At 38.8% G+C, this 24,762-nt stretch overlaps 1 protein-coding gene across 5 annotated transcripts in view; it reads left to right on the top strand.

Annotated features, from left to right (window-relative positions):
* Positions 1 to 21,475, top strand: part of TULP3 (TUB like protein 3) — a 35,505-nt gene extending 14,030 nt beyond the window's left edge. For 3 of the 5 annotated variants that reach the window (XM_060778059.2, XM_060778057.2, XM_060778062.2), the window contains 8 exons: positions 448 to 609; positions 5,401 to 5,531; positions 12,297 to 12,494; positions 13,955 to 14,067; positions 14,596 to 14,710; positions 16,978 to 17,076; positions 17,964 to 18,135; positions 21,272 to 21,475. In XM_060778059.2, coding sequence (XP_060634042.2) covers positions 448 to 609; positions 5,401 to 5,531; positions 12,297 to 12,494; positions 13,955 to 14,067; positions 14,596 to 14,710; positions 16,978 to 17,076; positions 17,964 to 18,135; positions 21,272 to 21,405 — 1,124 coding nt within the window. In that variant the 3' untranslated portion in view covers positions 21,406 to 21,475. The remainder of the gene's footprint in view (positions 1 to 447; positions 610 to 5,400; positions 5,532 to 12,296; positions 12,495 to 13,954; positions 14,068 to 14,595; positions 14,711 to 16,977; positions 17,077 to 17,963; positions 18,136 to 21,271) is intronic. The other 2 variants (XM_060778061.2, XM_060778058.2) reach the window with 1 other exon arrangement.
* The last annotated feature ends 3,287 nt before the right edge of the window (positions 21,476 to 24,762 follow it).

Below are 24,762 nucleotides of genomic sequence, written 5' to 3'. Positions count from 1 at the left end.
CAAATTTTCTATTAAAGAAGGCATGCTCATAAACTCATCTACTTCGTTAACTGAGCTATGCCAGTAAACAAATGGATGGTCATCTTGTTTTTGTGTGGAGTGCTCTAAGTACAGTCAGCTCTCCACATTCATTGGAGATATTAACAGAAGACCCCCCACAAAAGTGAGGAAATTACAAGTAAACATCTTTTTTACCCAAGAGAACTCCTCTCTAGGTCTTCCAGCACAAATTTGTGGGCAGTTTTTGGCAGATATTCACCATATTGTGCTGGAAGAGCCATATTAATAAAATTCATAACTAATGAAATCTGAAAAAGTGAAACCCATAAATATGAAACCTGCCAATGTGTGGCACCTACTGTATATGTAGTCTGTTTTCTACATAAATATTGTATATTTTAATTATTGTATGCACTATGTTTTAGCAATCTATTTCACTCTGGTCAGCAGGTATTGATGCCCCAGCTGCCTCTCTAAATCAAGTAGCACAAGACAAAATTTCTGTTGGATCATCTATAACAGAGAATTACACTGAACCAGAAAAGAACGAGGAAATTCAATCGGATGTAGTTTCCAAGATGGATCTGCAGGACCTCTTACAGAAACGAGGTGAGAACTACGGGATTTCTTCAATTCTAGGATGCACTTCCCTCCCCCATATAAACATCTCTAAAAGTGAGGTGCATCTTAGAATTGCAGATATATATTTTTCTACATATACAATGTATATGTGTGTGTATGTATGTATGTGTGTGTATGTGTGTGTGTGTGTATATATATATATATATAGTGTGTGTGTTTGTGTATGTGTGCGTATATATGTGTGTGTATGGCTTTATTTCTGTAGGTGGTACTGAAAGTAGTGTGTGTCTTACAATTCATGACATCTTAGAATCAAAGAAACATGGTAATTATGTAATGTAATTCAAAAAGGATTTGGAGTCATTCAGTTTGCGTCATATTTTTGTTACTTATTTCACTGAATCTGGGGCGCCATCGATTTCAAGATGTACCCCTTTCCCCATTTTTGAGCTTCAATTTTGGGAAAAGGAAATTTTCAATTCCAAGATGCACCCCCTGTTTTTGGAGCAGCAATTTTAGAATTTTTTATTTTATTTTAAAGAAACTATAGACTTTGGAATCTTATCTGCATGACAGATTGGGGGGGAGGGGGGCAGGTGAGAGATCACTGGGGCTCCCCACTTGCTCTAGGGGCGGCTGTGTGAGAATGTGTGTGCAGCAGCCTCAGACTTTGAGTGGGCAAAGCACCATTCCTCTCTTGTTACCAACCACCTCCAAAAACTGGGAGTTGAGGAAGAAGTTTTCCACACAGATTACAGGTGAGGCAGAGCAGCTGCTATCTTTCCTGAAAACTGTATCTTGCTGCTATGAGTTTGGGAGGTGATTTCCCAGGAATCTTGTGACTTCACCGAAACTGGGGCGGGGGGGGGGGGCATCTGCAAGGACGTTGCCCATGGGATGCCCGGATGAATCAATGTTTTTATCATCCTTGTGGGAGGCTTCTCTCATGTCCCCGCATGAGGAGCTGGAGTTGATAGAGGGAGCTCATCCACCTCTCCCCGGATTCGAACCTGCGACCTGTCGGTCTTCAGTCCTGCAGGCACAGGGGTTTAACCCACTGCGCCACTGGGGGCTCCGGGGGGGGGGGGGGGGTCGAAAGGCAGGCAGAGCAGTCATGGTCTCCATTGGAAACCACTTTCTGCACCTTGCTGTTATGAGTTTGGGAGACATTTTTCCAGGGAGATCATGACACCCCCCCCCCCACCCCCACTTAAAAGACACAGGGCAGGGAAGAGCCATCCGTTGGCTACATCTACACTCTCGAAATAATGCAGTTTTACACCACTTTTAACTGCCATGGCTCAGTCCTATGGAACCAGGAGTTTTACAAGGTCTTGATGCCTCAGCGAACTACAACTCCCATGATTCCATAGCATTGAGCCATGCCAGTTAAAGCAATGTCAAACTGCATTATTTCTACAATATGGATGGACCCACCGTGTCTCCTGCAAACCGATTCCTTAGCCTCTCTGGTATGCCATGGAGCTTGTCGCTGTTCTGACTTCTCCAAAATCATGTATGCTTCCCTAACTTTGGTGCTCCAATGATTTGGGAGGTGATTTCTTTGCCCCCATTGTTTTTCCACTTTTGTGGCAGTTCCTGTTCACCGAACCCCCGCAAATGTTTAGGGCCAACTATATTTCTTTATCCCTTTGCTTCTCCTATTAACCCAAAGAGACTTTATAGGTTACAGCTCTTCAGGTGATCATAAGTATTTCACTTGCAAGAGCCTGATAATAATAATAATAATAATAATAATAATAATAATAATAATACTTTACTTATACCCTGTCTTCATCTCCCAAGGGACTCGGAGCTGCTTACATGAGGTCAAGCCCGACAACACATCAATAAACAAGAAAGCAATAAACAAAAAATAACAACAATACAGTTAAATAAATCACATATAAACATTAACATGCAAAGATTTAAAAACCTATGGCCGGGCCAGATGTAATAGTTAAAAATTAAAAAATAAACGCTGGGCATGAACAAGCTATCTAATAGGAGGGTTTTTAAGAAGTGAGGGGAGTGCTATCCAAACAGATAGTTAAAGTGCATTTGAGGACATTTTGCTGGGAATTATTATTACTTATTCTGGGAAGGCACACTGGAACAGCCATGTTTTCAGGCTCCTCCTAAAGACTGCCCATGTTGGGGCATGCCTGATATCCCTGGGAAGTTACAGAGTCAGGGGGCCACCACAGAGAAGGCCCTTAGGAAGTTTTTATGAGTTGTTTCTTTGTGAAGTACCCTTCTGCACTTGTTTATTCCCTCTTTTTAAATATATATATTTTAAATTTAAGCTTCAACCTAAGTGAAATTCTGGTTGTTTTAAGAGAGAAGATCTCACCCAGTCTGCTTAGTTACTTTGGTACAAACATTCTCTGTCTGGATTGAAAGAAAAACAGGAGGAAATTAGGCTGCTTGCCCATGATAATATGATCACAAGCCTGCAGATGTCTCACTCATTGTCTGGGGAACTCTTTGCATTGGGTAAAAGAGAAAAATATGATGGTGATAGTCATTGAAGAGGGTGGAAACATTTTGCAAGGGAGATCATGACACCCCCCACCCCCACTTAAAAGACACAGGGCATTACTCTCCTCACTCTGTGGAAATTGAGATATTTCAGCTGACTTGACGGTCTCATAGGGAATCAGTTCCTGGGAAATTCCCAAATAATGAGACCTGGACCTGGAAAATCCCCAGAGAACATTTGCTCAAATTATGTAACTGCAGTATTTTATGTCAAGCCACTAGGTGGTTCCAGTAACTTCTATAGAATTTTTGCATGTTGAGACAGGCTTTAACAGTACCCCCTAACCCCAGCTATTTTCTCAGAGACCTTTTCTGAAGTGTCTCTATTTGCTTTTTGGGCATTTGTACACTCCACGTACTTTTGGAGTGACCCCTGTCAGAAAATATTGAAGAAGAGAAGGAAAAAATAAAAGCCAAGGAAGTCTTTAAGTCTGTTCAGCCACCTTGTATGATGATATCGTTCCTCTAGCAGTGATCCCTCTCATCTCTGCTGTTTTGAAGCTCTTTTTTGGACAAATACAGCCATGATTTTTAAAATAATCATTGTGATTATGTTGATTTTGGATGAAATAACAAGGAAAGCTTGACAGGAAAAGATCATGTGTCATGGTGTGGGGGCTGTGTGTGATGTTCCCACTGAATGTTGACAGTTCAGTTGTGTGATTTTCAAAAGCAATTATAATCCTCAGAGTGGGTGGAAGCACATTGTTGGCATTACGAGCCTCAAATTTCACAGCATGCAGTGGTCAGATTTGGGATTAGGTATATAGACCTCTGTGAAACCTATAGTATGCATGGGAAAGGTTTTGGCTGGAATATCATGCTCTGATAGAAAGAAGCAAAATATACATTTTCTTTCCTCTTTAAATTTTTAAACAGTTGCAATACCATCATCAAAATTGCACTCAGACAACAGCATGAAAAGCTAATTAGATAGCAAAGTAGCACCAGTATAGAGTCTTTAAAATCAGCCCGAGAGAGTAAAAATAAATATTTGAAAGGCTGTCATAAGGAAGAGGGAGCAGGCTTGTTTTTAAACCCTTGTGTGTTATTGTTTATATTTTGAGTTATATTAATTGTATTAATTTATTTGCTTATTGCTTGTTGTTTTTATTGATGTGTTGTTGGACTTGGCCTCATGTAAGCCGCTCTGAGTCTCCTTGAGGAGATGGTGGCGGGGTATAAATAAAGTATTATTATTATTATTATTATTATTATTATTATTATTATTTTCTGCTGCCCTGGAGACTAGGACACTGAGAAATTACAGGAAAGGAGATTCCACCTGAATATTAGGAAGAACTTCCTGACCATCAGAGCTGTTCAACAGTGGAACTCTCTGCCTTGGAGTGTGGTGGAGGCTCCTCCTTTGGAGGCTTTTAAACAGAAGCTGGATGGCCATCTGTCGGGGGTACTTTGATTGAGTTTTCCTGCACGGCAGGGGCTTGGGGTAGATGGCCCACGTGGTCTCTTCCAACTAGTGATTCCATGAAGGAATCCAGTAAATGTGTTGTAGGTTTTTCGGGCTATATGGCCATGTTCTAGAAGCATTCTCTCCTGACATTTCACCTGCATCTATGGCAGGCATCCTCAGAGCATCCTCACAACCTCTGAGGGTGCCTGCCATAGATGTAGGCAAAACATCAGGAGAGAATACTTCTAGAACATGGCCATATAGCCCGAAAAACCTACAACAGCCCATTTACTGGGTTGCTATGACAATGTTTATGCTTATATGTTGTTTTGTTAATCTTATGGTTATGTTGTTTTTTAACTTTGTATGTTTTGTGATGTTACCTGGGAACCGCTCTGAGTCCCCTATAAACATTAATAATAATAATAATAATAATAATAATAATAATAATAATAATAATAATTATTATTATTATTATTATAGAACATGGCCATATAGTCCGAAAAACCTACAACAACCCAGCTATGAAAGCCTTTGACAATACAAACCCAGTAAATGCCCCTTTTAAATATGACTCTAGAAGCACCTTTCAGAGGCATATTTAAAGGCAACCTATGCATGTTACTTGTTATGCCAACAACTAACTCGTTCTCCACTTGTTCTTTTGCTTTTGGGGTGTTTTTTTGTTAAGCTGTCATTAGGGGGAAAGGAAGAAAAGAAGGAGGTGTAACTTGTTATAGATAAATACATTGCTTACAATGCGTTACTTCTGAGCTCTGGATATCTGTTGATAAATGGTATAGTTATGGTTTCTTTTGTGTAAATGTAAGATTAGTAATCTAGTTGCTGTATCATTCTGGCAGGTATCTCCGGAAGCCTGAATTTTGATGAGGAGGACACTGAAGAAGAAGATGTGGAGAAGCAGTCAGGATCTCATTCACCTGAATTAGACTCTCAGAGATCAGATTCTGCAAACAGCCATAATTCTGCTAAAGTAAGCACAAACTCTTGGGACCAGTATGTCCATCGTAGACCATCTAGTGTTTTCATAGTATTAACCTTGTCACATTCATTTTATGTTCATTGTATGGAGACTGGCTGGCGTGCTTATCTGCCAATTCTAACAAAGAAGTATCCCTGGCAACTTCCTGCAGTTTTTCGACTTGAAGTGGCAGCATCATAATTGTTCTTATAAATGTTACATTTAACCTTGCTTTATTTACATTTTTAAATTGGTATGCAGTTTCCCCCTTAACTCTATGTTGTTAGAGGTTGTGGGAGGGACTACAGACCATGTGACTACTGTGCCTATGGCTTAACAGTTCACTAGATAACTGTCCCCTAACTGTAATTTACCAACATCTCTTGCACTTTAGCATTGCCCCTTGCCCTTTAGACCTCACATTCTAGTGCCAAATGATATTACCCTTCCATCCCTAACTTTTATCAGATTTTGCACTTCTCCATTAGCTCTGTCCTGAAACTATTGCACAAACTCTTAGCCCTTCGAGCTCAGTATTCATTACTGTTCAGGCTAGGGATTGTTTTTATGATGTTGTGTTGTGTTATCATGATGTATTGGTTTTATTTTTGTTTATTCTGATTTTATTTCAGATTTTATTTTATTGCGTTGTGTTTTAACCTATGTTTTTCCGGTCTTGTCCCTATGTAAGCCGCCCTGAGTTTCTTCAGGGAGATGGAGGCGGGGTATAAAAATAAAGTTGTTGTTGTTGTTGTTGTTCTTCTTCTTCTTCTTCTTCTTCTTATTATTATTGTTGTTATTATTGTTATTTCTATTTTCATCGAGTTCAGAGTAGTTCTTTTTCACCCAATCCCCCTTTTAGGGAATTGTGTGAAGTACGTAAAGCTCCAAGGTAGTGACTGAGCTTTATGGCTAGGTTGGAATCAAAGCCCATGTGTTCTTGATCAAATTCCCAGCTTCCTCCTTTTATTCTTCCTCTTTTTATTATAAACTAGCTGTCCCCTGCCACGCGTTGCTGTGGCCCACTCTGGTGGTCATGGGTTCTGTGTGGGAGGTTTGGCCCAATTCTATCATTGGTGTGGTTCAGATTGTGATTGTAGGTGAAGTACAAATCTCAGCAACTACAACTCCCAAATGTCAAGATTCTATTTTCCCCAAACTTCACCAGTGTTCACATTTGGGCATATTGAGTATTTGTGTAGAGTTTGATCCAGATCCATCATTGTTTGAGTCCACAATGCTCTCTGGATGGAGGTGAACTACAAGTTTGGTTCAGTTCCATCGTTGGTGGGGTTCAGAATGCTCTTTGGTTGTAGATGAACTATAAATCCCAGCAACTACAACTCCCAAATGTCAAGGTCTATTTTCCCCAAACTACACCAGTGTTCGTATTTGGGCATATTGAGTATTAGTGCCATGTTTGGTCCATATCTATCATTGTTTGAGTCCACAGTGCTCTCTGGATGTAGGTGAACTACAACTCCAAAACCAAAGGACACTGCCTACCAAACCCTTCCAGTATTTTCTGTTGGTCATGGGAGAACTGTGTGCCAAGTTTGGTTCAATTCCATCGTTGGTGGGGTTTGGAAAGTTCTTTGATTGTAGGTGAACTATAAATCCCAGCAACTACAACTCCGAAATGACAAAATCATTTTTTTGAGTGAAGGACATACATTGGGTTGTTAGGTGTCTTGTGTCCAAATTTGGTGTCAATTCGTCCAGTGGTTTTTGAGTTCTGTTAATCCCACAAACGAACATTACATTTTTATTTATATAGACTAGCCGCCCCCTGCCACGTGTTGCTGTGGCCCACTCTGGTGGTCATGGGGGTTCTGTGTGGGAGGTTTGGCCCAATTCTATCATTGGTGGGGTTCAGAATGCTCTGTGATTGCGGGTGAACTACAAATCTCAGCAACTACAACTCCCAAATGTCAAGATTCTATTTTCCCCAAACTTCACCAGTGTTCACATTTGGGCATATTGAGTATATTCTGTAGATGGAAATACTTTTGCCGGTGGATTTTAGAAGGGAGGGATTTTCCCTACCTCCTACGGTCCTTCCTGCACCTCAAAAATTCACTTTTGGACCAAGGAACCCTCCAGATCCAGCTTTTAGGATCAGCAGGGAGGAAAACAAAACTCTCCCATATCTTTGTTTACTGTTACAGTGTTGGAAATAGCAACCTTCTATAAGCCCCCTATACTAGTTATTTGTTACATATATAATTGAGATTGCTTACTATGTTAGAATTTTAGAAAAAAAAATTCTTTAAAGAAACTATAGATTTTGAAATCATATCTGCATGACAGATGTGGGGGGGGGGGGCTGAGTGATCACTGGGGTATGCAGTTTTCCCCATAACTCTATGTTGTTACAGGTTGAGGGATAGACTATAGAGTATAGACCATGTGACCCTGATCTGAGAATGTTCAGAGTGAGACTCCATTTTGGAATCCATTTGAACCAGAAGTCTGTTGGAGTCAGTTAGAGCAGGAGTAGAGTCAGTCAATATATGAGTCTGTTTGCAGCAGATGGATAGAAACCAATCAGCAATGTACCTTCTTGCTAAATACACGAAGCTTGTAAGTAAATTCACTATGTTAACTTTTAACGAAGGCTACTTATTTTTTTGGTCTATTGAGAACATGATTTTAAAACAATATATTTTATGGGAGTAGATTATATATTTTTGTGCAACAGAAATAACACTTCTGAAGATCTGCTACATACTTTATGCATTGGCATCTCTTTGTTCCTAGCAGTTCAAAGAGATAGCCAAGTATATCAGTCTAACAGCTGAGAAGCCTAAATTGCTTGTATAAATACTAGTGGATATTTACCACTAAGGCAGTGGTTCTCAACCTGTGGGTCCCCAGGTGTTTTGGCCTACAACTCCCAGAAATCCCAGCCAGTTTACCCAGCTGTTAGGATTTCTGGGAGTTGAAGGCTGAAACATCTGGGGACTCACAGGTTGAGAACCACTGAACTAAGGAGATTGACTCAGGTGAGTTTTTAACTCTTCTCGGGAAGATCATACTTTACGGCATGGTTACGATCTCTATCAAGGTCATGCCTTTCCAAAAGGTTATGATTATTCCAAATAGTCTGGCTACCAGTATTTAAAAAACTCTAAAATTACAACAGCAAAACAACAGAGAGGAAACAATATCAGACGTATAATCGCCTCTCAACAAAAGATTGCCCCAGGCATTGCCAGGCCATCAAATGCTAATCAAGGTGATCAGTTGAAATATTCACACCTAGCTCCAACAGACAAGAGTTCTTTGTCCCATCCGGGTCATTCCACAGATATATAAACCCTTTTTCCTAGGTCCAATAGACTTCATTACCTCTGAGGATGCTTGCCATAGGTTCAGGCAAAACGTCAGGAGAGAATGCCTCTAGAACATTGCCATATAGCAAAAAAAAACCTACAACAACCCAGTGATTCCAGCCATGAAAGCCTTCGACAATACATTCCAAATAGTGTCAGGGCCAATCGGTCTCCAAAATACCTCCAAAAGCCTGTGGAGATTCCTGGTTTTCCCAATATATACAATGCTCCAAAACTAAAGCTGGAAATAAGCAATTGCACAATTAAGCCAGAGTTTTAATTTCTTCTTGTTAATTAATAGTGTCCTCTGATAAATCATAAGCTCAGTATTGGAGGACCTAGAGATTCCTAAAGAGGTGTTTTCAGGGGAAAAGGGATAGCAATTTTCATTTGTATTTTTTTCACTTTTGGGGGTGTCTTCTTCCCCTCACCCCTATGAATGTGCATTCTGACTGCATAATGGAGCAGCTGGAGGTGGGGCGGTGGGAGAGAGAAATGCAATATATACAGTTTCTGCTGATACTTTTTTTTGGCAAATTGGAAACAGATTGATTCATTTTTAAATGATTCAAAGGCTGTCTGATTCAACTTGGTCCCAAATCAGAAATGTCATTCAGTTTGGCAAAGCCAAACCTTCATTCTCCATATTGGCAACATCAAGAAATTAGCAAATAGTCTGACTTTTTTTGTTTTTCGACAGAGTTCGATGACATCTGAAAATATGGTCAATCCTTTAGAGTGAATAAAATACAAGCATCAGACAAAAAGTGGATTTTGTGGAAGTAGCCTTTAATATGAAACTATATATCCACAAGTCTCTTTTAAAAGAGAAAAAGCAGAATAATAATAATAATAATAATAATAATAATAATAATAATAATTTCACCTTTTGGAATATCACACCTTTTAGCTTCTTTGGATAATCTCAAGTTCTAGCATTATGAAAATAAACAAATTGGCCTTTTTCAAAATAATCCACTTTTTTCATATTTATATACAGTACCCCTTTTGTGTGTATTTTTCTTTCATTGCCTTGATTCTAAGCCTTTCAAATATATTCTTTTATTGAGGGGAATTTATATACCTCTACTATTTATATTTTCCTTTACTTTTATTGTTTCTAACACCTCCCCCAACCATACTCTTTTTTTTAGGGGAATTCCACCTAAAATTTTATAATTTTGGTTGCTTGTACTAATTTTTCACTGTCTTTCTGATACCTAGTAACCAAGCATTTTATGCAGAATTCTAGTGAATTTGGTGTATCTCCCACTAGCTGAAAGCTATTTATTCTTCTTACACTGAATCAATTTGTAGCATCTTCCTGTTCTCATTCAGTTGATGAATCATCTGTTCAAAACTTTGACCAGTTGTGACTTGCATCTTCCTTCATTCAGGAATGTTCTCCTAGTGGCAGTCATGTCTGTTCAGGTTGTTAAACCTTGCTGCGATTGTCTTTGCATTTGGAAGCAGGCTGACATCTTTCGTCTCAATTAGATTCCAGTCTTCTCATTATTCCGCACATATCCTTAAGCAGGCCATGTAGTTTTCCCACAGTGACTGTACCAACATTATCTTCATTCTGCTGCCTTTAAAGAGAACACATTTTGTTTGAACCATATATATTTATCTCAAACTTAGAAAGGTACATTTCATGAAACATTTGTTAGGGTTATTTTGTATTTTAAATAACCAGTTCCCAGCACTCCATATAATGATGAAAGCTTACTACATTTTTACCCGTAACAACTTTGCTCATATTTGTTACATTGCTTAAATGTAACTGAGCTACATCTTTGTTATAGTAACCCACAATCGAACCATTTGCAACTAACATTCAACTGTCAGCCCTCAACATCCTGACATCCGCCGGGAAGTAGCAGCCAATAGTGAAAGGACCAAGGCAATGACATCTCGAGTTCATTCCTTGTTTGGGTATCAGCCAGCACATCAACGATTTAAATCAAGAAATAGTTCTAAGATCTACAAAGACACTCGCTGGAACACCCCAGCAAGCGAGAGTCCAAAAGTGGCAGGCTTAAACCCAGAACCTCAATCAATGGCTGATACCAAATGAGGGACTCCCCTCTGGGCACACAGAAAACTGGGCGACTTGGAAGGCGCTGAACAGACTGCACTCTGGCACCACGAGATGCAGAGCCAATCTTAAGAAATGGGGCCACAAAGTGGAATCCACGACATGCGAGTGTGGAGAAGAGCAAACTACTGACCACTGCTGCAATGTAACCTGAGCCCTGCTACATGCACAATGGAGGACCTTCTTATAGTAACACCAGAGGCCAGATACTGGTCAGAGGACATTTAATCAACTACCAAGCTTGCAAACTTTGTGTTTTGTCTGTTTGTTCATTTATTTTGTTAAAAATGTAATACAACTGTCTGGTTGCTCCCGACACGATAAACAAACAAACAAATAAGCCCTCAACATTCATTTTTTTCAGGTAACTTCCAAAATTGCTCTCTGCAAATTGTGTGTATTTCTGCTGTTGTTTTCAAGGGTTTCAGTGCCTAACTTGTTTAAAGGAACTACCGTACTTAGTTCACTTTCTTAGGCCCCTTCCACACAGCGGAATAAAATCCCACATTTTCTGCTTTGAACTGGAATATATGGCAGTGTGGACTCAGATAATCAGTTCAAAGCACATTTAGTGGGATTTTCTGCCTTGATATTCTGGGTTATATGGCTGTGTGGAAGGGCCCCTTGATAAGTGACTGTTTCATCGAAGGGGAGTGGGTAGGATTTATAAAGACTTTCCTGACCTGTTTGTCTTGACATCTTACTGACATCTCATTGCAACTAGTAGGCTACTTTTGAAGGCAAGGTGGGTTGCCATTCTGCCTAAAATAGACTTTGGTCACATGAATATCAACATGGTGGAGGACTACAGGCCAGTAGTTTGCTGGCCTATGGGAATTCTGAAGAGTCAGTTCTGTACCCCATTCTGTTCAACATATTTATTTATTTATTTCAGATATTTGTACCCCACCCTTCTCAACCCCGGGGTGGGATGGGCGGACTCAGGGCTCAACCTGTATTGATGTTTTTAATGCAACAGTTTGTTGTCGTCGGCAGATTTTTAGCTGTACCTTGTTTTAATTTATGTTGTAAGCTATTTGGGTCCTATGTTGGGATAAAAGTGAGCTATAAAATAAATACATACACATAGGATTCCAGAGTAATATCAAGCAGCAATGAAAATGTAACTGAGTTGTCCTTTGAGGCAATGTGCAAATCTGTTGAGACCAAGTGCTGGCTCCTATTGTTTCACTCTTGAAGGTTTGTGGGTGTTGCTCTGCATTGGCACAAGATCCCATATACTTACTTGTAAAAACAACCAGGAGCAGAATGTGATGTTTAGTTTTCTTTGCCAAACTTATCCTCATTTAGCATGAATTAATTTTAAAAAAAATCCTTACACAGGAAATAGATGCTTCTACTGTGGCACTACCTCAGACAGATGTACAGTTGGGAGAAATCGAAAACTTGGAGGAGTTTGTGCTACGCCCTGCACCCTGTGGCGTTACAGTGAAGTGTCGGATCACAAGAGATAAAAAGGGGATGGATCGAGGTCTGTTTCCTACATACTATATGCACCTGGAACGGGAAGATGACCGAAAGGTACGTAGAACAATGGCATGACATCTAGTCCTGAATTTATAGGTGTAAAATAGATGCTGTAAGGTACAAAACCCAACATACACTCCAAAAGAAGAATGAAAACCCAGAAAGAGCAACTGTATGTATTTTTGTTATTCCAAAATTATATATAGTGGTGGGCCATGTTAAAGGTTTCCTGCATGGTATTGAGAGAAATCAAGATCAACATAGACCAAACACTCATCAGTGCTTTTATATTGGCAAATTTAGAATAATCATGGGAGAGCTAACAAAAGAAAAAAATAGACTTGTTTACATTTAATTTTGTAACACAGGGAAACAGTATCATTACATTTGTATTAGGATTTTGAGAAAATATACGAGTAACTTTCTGTTACTAAAAGATGACCAAGAATTATATATCTGGATTGTTGTGAGTTTTCCAGGCTGTATGGCCATGTTCCAGAAGCATTCTTTCCTGACGTTTCGCCCAAATCTTAGGCATCCTCAGAGATTGTGAGGTCTGTTGGAAACTAAGCAACTGATGTTTGTATATCTGTGGCATGTCCAGGGTGGGAGAAGGCAAGTGTCTGTTTGAGGCAAGTGTAAATATTGCAATTTGCCAGCTTGATTAGCATTGAATGACCTTGTAGCTTCAAAGCCCTGACTGCTTCCTGCTTGGGGGAATCCTTTGTTGGGAGGTGTTAGCTGGCCCTGATTGTTTCTTGTCTGGAATTCCCCTGTTTTTTTAATTTACTTCCCTGATTTTAGAGTTTTTAAAAATACTGATAGCCAGATTTTGTTCATTTTTCATGGTTGGATCAAAATCAAGCTCTTTCTTCCACCCTGGACATTCCACAGATATATATAAATCCCACTTACCTAGTTTCCAACAGACTTCACAACCTCTGAGGAAGCCTGTCATAGATGTGGGTGAAATGTCAGGAGAGAATACTTCTGGAACATGGCCATACAGCCCAGAAAACTCACAGCAACTCAGTGATTCTGGTCATGAAAGCCTTCAACAACACAAATTAAATATAAATCTAATAATAATAATAATAATAATAATAATAATAATAATAATAATAATAATATAAATAATATATTTATACCCTGGCACCATCTCTCATAGGAATTTGGGGCAGCTTACAAAGCACACAATGGTGCCATACAACATATATTGAAACAGATATAGTAATTTCTTTGTAAGTTAATAACAACAAGAAACATTTAAACATTGCTGCTGCCAGATGTAGCAGACCTCTCTGCACTCGCTAAAATATCCTGCAAGAAAATGAAATCCTTCCTTCCTAAACTCATTTTGAATCTGTGAAACTTTGGAATCCAAGATATTAATTCCTGTAAAATTCAATTGAAACATTTGCTAGAGTTTAGATAGAATGTTAAAAATACAGGTACCAGGGCTGACTTGAAATATTTTATCTCAGTGCTCCAGTCATTTTTTGAAATGTTTTTAGGTATTCCTTCTTGCGGGAAGAAAGAGGAAAAAAAGCAAAACATCAAATTATCTCATTTCAATTGATCCAACGGATTTATCCAGGGAAGGAGGAAGTTTCATTGGAAAACTCAGGTGAGACTTACAAAATTAATAAATAAATGAAGCTACTTATGCTGTCCAGTCATTTACTTTTAGCAGCAGTACTGCTCCAAGATCTCCTGTTACTTTGATCTGAGGGTGTCAGAGAGTGAATTGGGAAGTTTCTGTAGTTAAAGTCACCAAATGTTCAGTGATATTCTTGCCTTCCTGAAGGGGGCGGAGGGAAGACCTTTCTGCCATGATGGATGGCATGTCTTCGTTCTGTACCATGCCAGATAAATCTGTCCCAATTTAGACTGAGTATGACTTGCTTTTCGTGCATACTTGTATGATCGTTCATATAATACTGCAAATCATAACCTTATGGTTAGTCAGTATGAACTAGACAGATCAGCCTTTGAAAGCCAAGGAGTTGAAGATCCAACAAAGAGGGTGAGGTGGATTTCCATACTTTCCCCACGGCATAAGAAGACTCATACAAACTTTGGGTAAAAGCGGTAATAAAATGAGTTTTATTCTAAGAGAAAGGAAATCTATGTGGTTTTTCCCCCTTAATCATAGATCAAATCTTATGGGGACTAAATTTACCGTCTACGATCATGGGGTTAGTCCAATCAAAGCACAAGGACTAGTGGAAAAAGCCCACACTCGACACGAGATGGCTGCTATTTGCTACGTAAGTGACTTCACAATATAATACTACTACTACTAATAGTATATTGTAATTATATATTTTATATTAAATGTAATATTACTAATGATATTACAATATAATGCTATAGTACAATGTAATATATAATATTAATATTGTGCTATGGTAATAACATAATATATTGTATTTACTTTTTACTTGTAAGCCTCTCTGAGTCCCCTTTGGGGTGAGAAGGGCGGCATATAAATGTCGTAAATAAATAAATAGATGGGGTAGAAGGAGGTGTAGACTTTTGTCCCATAGCAATTTATACTAGAGGGGATTATAAATTGGAGGAAAATCCTGTTTGGGCTGAAGGCTTAGGGCAGGATTTCCACCTAGAGCAGTGGTTCTCAACCTGTGGATCCCCAGATGTTTTGGCCAACACCTCCCAGAAATCCCAGCCACTTTACCAGCTGTTAAGATTCCTGGGAGTTGAAGGCCAAAACATCTGGGGACCCACAGGTTGAGAACCACTTACCTAGAGCCCGCTTAGCAGGTAGCTGACCAACTCTTTTGGAACACATCAAGAAAGGAAGATCCAACACCACACTAGGAAATTGGTCCATCATCAAGCTGCTTTTTCGGCCAAGATGTTCCTTCTAAAGTTCAATCAACATCTACCATCATACCATTATCTTTGTGACAAACCAGATTCAGCAGCATTCGGCTGTGCAACTGTCTCCCAACCACAATTTGGGATCATGGAGTGTAGCCTCCATCGAGCTCCCGAGCCAGTTTGGGGATGTGAAACATAATCTCATGTAATCATAGACCAGTGGCTCTCAACCTGTGGGTCCCTGGGTGTTTTGGACTACAACTCTCAGAAATCCCAGCCAGTTTACCAGCTGTTAGGATTTCTGGGAGTTGAAGGCCAAAACATCTGGAGACCCACAGCTTGAGAACCACTAACATAGACGATCACTTGTGGCCAAGATCTTCCAGAGGGAGAGTCTTGGTGGTGGATCCACAAATGACTGTGAAGTCCTATTCTTGATTCTCACACTGAAGACATAGATTTCCAGATAGGAGACAGTCAAGACAAGAATTTGTTTGATGTACCTTCCTCTTGGCACATTTCTTCCTTTTGCCCTCTGTTCATTCCTCTTCAAAATCCATAGTACCATTGTTCGCCAGTTACAGCACTAGAATGACCGGGCTTTTCGGTTCTTGGTGTTTATACCCCTTTTTTGTTCCAAAACAGTACTTTTTAAAATATAACAATGTTGAAAAAAACTTGAGAAGGTATCCATGAGTGTCCAGGAAACAAATTTACATAAACATTTTAACCTCCTTTTTTGGAAGACTCTGCAACACTGTCATTGTTGTCAGTATCTGATGTGCTGTCCTCAGCACTGCTCACAGCAGATAGATGTTTTTTCCTCCACATCAGTTTCCCACACTGCATCATCTTCGGATTCATTCAGTGCATTAGAAATGCCAGTTTTTTAAAAAGCTTTTGACAACAATGTCCTCCGTGATAAGGTCCAAACTCTTGACCTTATAATGACCCATGTGTACAGCGATTCTAAGGACGGGCCCTTTATATTTCCAACAGATGTCAATTGGTAGTCATCGCTCATCATCCACTCATTATACAAATGGTGCAAGTTGTCTTTAAAGGGCTTGTTTATTGATTCATCCAGTGGCTGCAAAATAGAAATTTAAGCACCAGGAATCACAACCTCTTGTGTCTTATTGTCACGGAGAAGTTGCTTCACTTGCTTGACTTCACAAACTGTCCAAACCTAGCAGAGCTGACTGTTTCTGTATTGCATCTGGCTTTTTGTTCCACACAATTTTAACCCAATCCACCATGAGTTCCAAATCCATCCAATCCGTACAAGAAATTGTACTCCCTTAGGCGTTGTTTTCCTTCTAAAAATAATGTAAGTTTCATTCCATCTGTTGTAATAGCAAGCATTATCGTGTGATCACTTGTGATAGCTGGTTCTCTTACATTTTATTATACGTTTAAAAAGAAAATAAAAAATTTTCACACAAAGAAAAAAGGCAAAAGAAGGAGAGGGTAAGGGTTGTGGAGCTCTGATTAGTAACTTAAGATGATATATGTCTACTATATCACAGAGAAAGAGAAAGGGGATTGAGGGGGAAGAGTACTTGTGTTTGTTATAATTATTACATCACTGGTTTTCCATTGATAATAGATCATGTTGGATTTAGGGGAGAATTATTTTCTATATTCTTAATTTTACTTTCTCTTATTTGATTTCTACTATCTTCCTTCAAAGGAAACCAATGTACTAGGATTTAAGGGACCCAGGAAAATGTCAGTCATAATTCCAGGAATGAATCTGAATCATGAGCGGATCCCTATCAGACCAAGAAATGTAAGTTTAAAATAAGTCTTGAGGCAAAGAGTGAGAGGTTTAAAAAGGAAGATGGGGAAGGGAAGAAGATGATATTCAACCAGGTTTGTGGATGGAGAGGAGGAAAAAGTGAGACAGGAGAAGCGGGAGGGGTAAAGGAAGGATATTGAGTCAGTAAAGGCTGGGCAGGAGGAGAGAAGTGAAGGGATATTACTATTATTATTATTATTATTATTATTATTATTATTATTGTGTCAGAAGCGACCTGAGAAAATACAAGTCTCTTCTGGTGTGAGAAAATTGGCCGTCTACAGAGATGTTGCCTAGGGGGCACCTGTGGGAGGCTTCTCTCATGTCCCTGCATGGGAAGCTGGAGCTGACAGATGGGAGCTCACCCATCTCACAGATTTAACCGCTGGCCTTCAGGTCAGCACTTCAGCCAGCACAAGGGTTTAACTCATTGCGCCACCGTGGCTCCTGGAAGGATAAAGAGAACAAGGAAAGAAGAATTTTGAAATGAAGGAAATTTTTAATGTAGAGCAGGAGCTGCAAAAGAGGGAAAAGAAGAAAGAGGATCAAAAATAGAGCTAAAGCAGTGAAACCAATAAGAAAAATAGGAAAGCTCCATTTTTCTCACTACTCAAAATTGTGGTCACATTATCTAATTATATATTAGATAAGGGTGATAACAAACATGTATTAAACCAAATGTGTTATATATTGGAATAAGAAATATGGGAATGTCCAGCCATTTTCTGTGTAAGCGGATGTGAGAGGCTTTTGCTCATAAAAAAGAAATGTGAATGTGAAGTTGAAGTATGCTTCTTAGTAATTTTGCAGACCAAACCTGAGTGAAGGGGATGAAAAACCTGTGTTAGCTTCCTCCCACCCTTTATTCTGTTGTATAGGAGCATGAGAGTTTGTTGGCAAAATGGCAAAATAAAGACATGGATAACCTGATCGAGTTGCACAACAAAGCCCCAATATGGAATGATGATACCCAGTCGTATGTCTTGAATTTCCATGGAAGAGTCACCCAGGCCTCTGTGAAGAATTTCCAGATTGTTCATGAAAATGACCGTAAGTGTTGAAGCAGGGGCCGAAGGGCCAAACTTCCCATTCAGTAGATGGCAGCATCGACGTAGAGAATACATTTACTGTTTTTCATTTCTGGATTAGATGGGGATAGGCCAAAAAGGGGAATTCCAAAAAAATAGCACAAGCAAACTCACCCTGAGTCTCCTTTGTGGGAAAAGTGGGGTATAAATAAATATAATAATAATAATAATAATAATAATAATAATAATAATAATAGGTAAAGGTAAAGGTTTTCCCCTGACATTAAGTCCAGTCGTGTCTGACTCTGGGGATTGGTGCTCATCTCCATTTCTAAGCCAAAGAGCCGGCATTGTCCGTAGACACCTCCATGGTCATGTGGCCAGCATGACTGCATGGAGCACTGTTACCTTCCCGCCAGAGCGGTACCTATTGATCTACTCACATTTGCATGTTTTCGAACTGCTAGTTTGGCAGAAGCTAAGGCTGACAGCGGAAGCTTACGCCGCTCCCCGGATTTAAACCTGCGACCTTTCGGTCAACAAGCTCAGTAGCTCAGTGCTTTAACCCACCGTGCCACCAGAGGCTCCCTTATTATTATTATTATTATTATTATTATTATTATTATTATTATTATATTTCTACACATGATTAAGCATTTTATATTATTATTATATTATATTATTTCTACACATGATTAAAAACAATTTAGCTGAGAGGGCTGTTGGTATGTTGTTGCTAGCTGTAAAATAAGCCTGCTTAGAGAACAAGCCAGCCACCACCCAGATGTTTTTTTCTGCAACTGGCAGGCAAATCCACAATGAAGTTCATACTGATGTGCTTCCAGGGTTAAAATGAAGTTGGAAGTGGATGAAGCAGCCGTGATAGTTTGTCCCCTATTTTTTTTAGCCCTACACAAAATGTGTAGTTGGAAACCCAATGCTTGACACATAGTTTGAACTCTTACCACCAGTATTATATCCTGAACAAGTACAAAGTTTTTAGAGACCCAAAATGTTATGTGGTCTTTTATATCATAATATTTCCTCATGAAGCGTTTCAAAGATATAGATCCAATCTCATTTTAGCTAGATATCATTTTGCAATGTGAGCTCCCCCTTGTGGTTCTTTTAACCATTCCTCTTGCTCTGTAGCAGTGGTTCCCGACCTGTGGTCCATGGACCACCAGTGGTCTGCAAGAACTGAAATATGGTCCACAACCTCACTGTTACTACACTGTTACAGCAAGAGCGACTGGTCTCGCAAACCTCTCTTATAGTGCCAAGGCTTATTAAATATGGTTTTCTGTGGGCGAGCAGATGGTGACTACTAGATGGCATATGTTCTGTATCTGAAACTAGACCTGATGTGGTCTATCCAATGCAGTTTTTTGAATCAGCAGCACAAATAACCAAACCGAATCTAAAATTGACCAAAAACCGATTTGTAACCCTTTTGGTACAAATGTTGGAGAGTGGTCCCTGGTCAGAGTTGTCCCCTGTCAAGTGGTCCCTGGTCAAAAAGGTTGGGAATCACTGCTCTGTAGCTTATCACTGTCTTTGGTGAATTTGATGAATAGATTTCAGGATTTTTGCTATTCTCCTGCTTTGTTTTGCTTGATTCCTTAAATCCCAGCTGTTCAGGAGATTTGATTCACCCAGAAAAGATATCACCCGGAAAAGAGTCTCAATTTCCGGGTGATAATACAGAAGGGAGGTGCCTTTCAGAATATTCCAAAACTTAATTAATGAACAGAGAACATTTGGATCTGGGGGTTCTAGCTTGTTTACATGATGTATTAATTTACTCCCATGATTATATGTCATATAATTCCATCTTGTCTCCTGCCTATATCATCAGTTGGGAGCCCCCACACCCCCAGCACCAACTGCAGCCCTGGCCAGAATGAAGAGAGAGGGAGCTACAGTTGAAGACAGTTCCATCTTGTCTCCTGTGCTTTACTAATAATATAATATTATATTATATAGTATAATATAATATACATTGTATATACATATAATATTTATGATATTATAATGTAATACAATATAATACTACTAATAATAATACAATATTATAATTATATATTTTATATTACATGTAATATTGCTAATAATATTACAATATAATGGTGTAGTACAATATAGTAATATATAATACTGATATTGTACCATGCTAATAAAGTAATATATTGTATGTATGTATATATATCTTGTAAGCTGCTCTGAGTCCCCTTCAGGGTGAGAAGGGTGGCATATAAATGTCGTAAATAAATAAATAAATATGTCACATGTTAATCTAGTTGGTAAAGTTCTGACAGATATAGGCCCTCTCCATAAGAAATGAGCTTATTTTGAGATAGTAAAGCTTTATTTAGGGAAAATAGGAACCAGATAATCTCCTGCTTAATGTCAGAACTGGCAGGCATCATAGGCATCACATATTTATAGGTTGTGCAGTTCAGATACTTCGTGCACTATTTGCACATTCGTCAAAACATGATATACATTACACTTTTCATGGTCTTTTCCTTCATTGGGCAGATGATCAAAACATTGCCCAATTCCCACTTTCTCAGTTTTCACACGAGACATTTCCCCCATATGCCGACATTCCTAACAAGGTTGTAAGCACTAAGAAGGTTGTAAGCACTGCCATTCTCTAAGAAGCAGTTTTCTCATATATTCCTATTACTTGTTACATGTATGAACATTAAAACATGCATAATGTATATCACTATAGCTGGATATGTATGGTAATACAATAAAATACCAATACATGTTGACCATGACAAAAGCACAGGACAGAACTGTAAAAAGCATGATGGTTACACAGAGCAAAAGCACATGGCCGATCCATATAGATCAAGGTTAGGCTTAAGGATAGGATCATGAAAAGCTGTTTCTTCTCGCAATGCTAGAATTGCTCTATGAAGAGCTTTTTCTATTAGGCCTCAAGTTAGTTCAATCGCTTACACGCACGTCTCCATAGAACACCCTGAATGCATAGACTGGAGAGATAGGCAGCCACTTGAAAAAGAATGTCAATTAACAAAGTATCTGCCACAGATAAATTGGATAGTTCCAACTCTACTATCTTTATGTGATATAACACAGTTATTATTCTCTTTTTCTTTCTGTCCTTCCCCAACTCCCTCCAGCTGACTATATCGTGATGCAGTTTGGTCGTGTGGCAGAGGACATATTCACCTTGGACTTCAATTACCCAATGTGTGCCCTTCAGGCCTTTGCCATTGGACTCTCCAGCTTTGATAGCAAACTGGCGTGTGAATGATAGATGTTGATACACTTTTGTTTTTATTTCTTCACTCATAATTTGTGAATAAAAATATACAATATATTCAGATTGTTTCCCCACATTTTGCATAATTTTGACTATCTGCGTATTTATTACTTTTGGGTTTTGCACGACTGAATCCAAAGCTGTCTGTGTTTATGTCTAGGCGAGGTCTCAAATGACTTTGCTAGAAAAACTAAAGCATGGCGTGTGTGTGTGTGTGTATATATATATATATATATATAATATAAATATATACATACACACACATATACACACACATATATACATATACATACACACATACATATATATCTATACATACAAGTTTGTATGTAAGTATAAATATACACACACACATACATATACATACATACACACACACGTATACATATTATAAAACCAACAGTTAGGATTAGAACATTTTAACACAGATGTTAATATGTATATGAGGCTTCTGTGTTGCTGGAAAAAAAATTAAAGTTCAAAATCCAGAATAACTGCCAAAATCAATACATGTCTGTTATGAGCATCATTTTGTAATAATAATTTTAAAATTTAAATTTACAGAAATAGCCACAGATTATTTTAGAACAATTTTGAAATTCCAAGTTTATATATATATATCAACATGTTTAATATTTAGAGGCTGCACTACAGAATATTTTTTTTATTTACAGTATTTATAGCCTGCCCTTTTCAACCCCGAAGAGGACTCAGAGCAGCCTTAGAAAGGCAACAATTTGATGCTATATACACAACAGGCATAAAATAAGAATATACATTAAAACATGAATTTAAAATCATATAAAGATTAAAATACATTATTAAAAGTATGCATTCAGAGATCATAGTCAAAAAGCCGTTCCAGATGTCATTGCACATTTTCTGTCACCACTTATTGCACAGCACTATTGGCCAAAGGTTTGGCCCCAAAGACATGTTTTTACACGCTTTCTGAAGGTCAGGCGGGAGGGAGCTGTATAGAGAATATACTAGATGTTACAGAGTTATGTAACCACTGCAGGGGTTAAACAGCTATTTCTGTGAAATACTGGCAGAATATAAAAAGTCAAAATGGAAAGCGTGGAATTAACACTAAACAACATGTTTATAAAAGATTTCCTAAAAGTAGGCCAGTATTTTCAATCTTATTATGAATAAAATGATCAGATAGACTGAATTCCTTGAACAAGGGTGGTAGAATATTTAGATTTTCCCATTCTGTGGCAAAATTACTTCTGATTTTACTAAATTCTCCCTTTGCTATAAGTTTGCAGCATGAAGGCCATGGTTTTGGAAGCTCGTTATATATAAATATCTGATATTTCCTCGACTGGGTAGCAGACTGGATCCTCATCATGGACCATGCCTGTAAACACCAGTGACTTAACAAACTGCATCCAGAGCTAAAAGATCTGGAAAACATAATTCCTTATGAGGAGCCTCATAGGGAGCTGGGCATAATTCGCTTGGAGAAGAGAAAGTAAAAACGTAATATGATAGCCATGTTTAAATATTTGAAAGGATATCATATAAAGGAGAGAGCAAGCTTGTTTTCTGCTGCTCCAGAAACGAGGACATGGAGCAACAGATTGCAATTGCAAGAAAAGGGATTCTACCTTAACATTAGAAAAAACTTCAGATGGCATTTTTTTTTCAATAGTACAGTATGCTGCTGCCTCAGAGAGAGGTGGAGTCGCCTCCTCTGGAGGTATTAAATAGACACTGGATGACCATTTTGTGGGAGGGCTTTCATTGTGTATTCCTGAATTGCAGAAGGAGGTTAAACTGAATGGCTAAGTTTACCCACATTTAAAGAGTGGGCCTTTTTCTCCTAAGTCAAGGTGATCCCTAGTTTTCAGATTTACAATAGTGAGTAAGGCAAAACAGATGTTGGACCCGACTGTCAAAAATCTATTATTTTCAACACACTGCTTGTACTGCTGGCCAACCTGTGAAATCCCATTCCCTCTCCTGTATGCCCTTATTATGCAGGAGAGCTGAAGAGTACTTCATTGCCATTGCTTTTTAGAGGCAGGCAGAACATGTCTGCATTTTCAGGAGATTTTTACTGGAATACTACAAAAAGAAGAAGAGGCTTAGGTATGAACTTGCACTGATGACTAGAAAAGACTAGCAATAATGTTTACTGTCTTCCATAAATAAGCAATGAAAAGTATGAATTAAGCATGGTTAGGTACCGTTGGAATCTTGGTAATTTGGAATAAATTCGGAAAAATTACCTTTTCGAAGTGATTTTGAAGTTTTTAAGAAAACTGGAAGTCCCTTTGCCTTTCTGAAGCTTTTTTCACCATTTTTGTTATGACTCATGAAGTGAGTCGGAAATTATTCAGCTTTTCCCTGCTTCTGGTCCCTGGCCTAGGCTCAAGCCAGAGAAGCCAGTTTTAAACCAGAGAAGGAAAGAATTTTCTCTGCTTGCTTTTCTCTGCTTCTGGTTCCTGGTCTTGGCTCAGGCCAGAGAATCGTTTTAAACCAGAACAAGGAAGGAATTTCCTGGCCTTGGCTTAAGCCAGAGGAGCCAGTTTTAAACCAGAGAAGGAAATAATTTTCTCCGCTTGCTTTTCCCCGCTTCTGGTTCCTGGTTTCGGCTCAAGCCAGAGAAGTGTTTTAAACCAGAACAAGGAAGGAATTTCCTGGCCTTGGCTTAAGCCAGAGGAGCCAGTTTTAAACCAGAGAAGGAAATAATTTTCTCCGCTTGCTTTTCCCCGCTTCTGGTTCCTGGTTTCGGCTCAAGCCAGAGAAGTGTTTTAAACCAGAACAAGGAAGGAATTTCCTGGCCTTGGCTTAAGCCAGAGGAGCCAGTTTTAAACCGGAGAAGGAAATAATTTTCTCCGCTTGCTTTCCCCCGCTTCTGGTTCCTGGTTTCGGCTCAAGCCAGAGAAGCCAGTTTTAAAGCCAGAGAAGGAAGGAATTTCCTTTGCTTGTTTTCCCCCGCTTCTGGAGTAAAACAATTACTTTCAAAGTAAAGACCACCCAATGAAACAGGAAATAACACTTTCAAACCATTAACGAAAGGATTCAGAAGTCTTGGAAGTCTCGAAAAGTTTTGAACATTTTTTTTCTGTGAGAATCGGAATTGACTTTAGAATCGAACTACCAGCGTCCCCTACATCCGAAATTAGTTTTGAACTTTTTTTATTAAACAAACCTAGTAAGAATCCTAATGTTTGAACTGCTGATCTCAGGCTTGATGGGAAAAATATATAAATGATGATTGACAATTAAACACAGGTGTCTCCACATAACACTTTCTCGGGAAAAAATTGAACATCTTAATTGGATTCCATTGAATTGTACTTGTAAAACTGTATAATCTGAAACATTGGTTAC

This window comes from Anolis sagrei, chromosome 5 (assembly GCF_037176765.1).
Source record: "Anolis sagrei isolate rAnoSag1 chromosome 5, rAnoSag1.mat, whole genome shotgun sequence".
In the NCBI taxonomy this organism is placed as follows: Eukaryota; Metazoa; Chordata; class Lepidosauria; order Squamata; family Dactyloidae; genus Anolis; species Anolis sagrei.
This window is presented reverse-complemented; position numbering and strand designations above follow the sequence as displayed.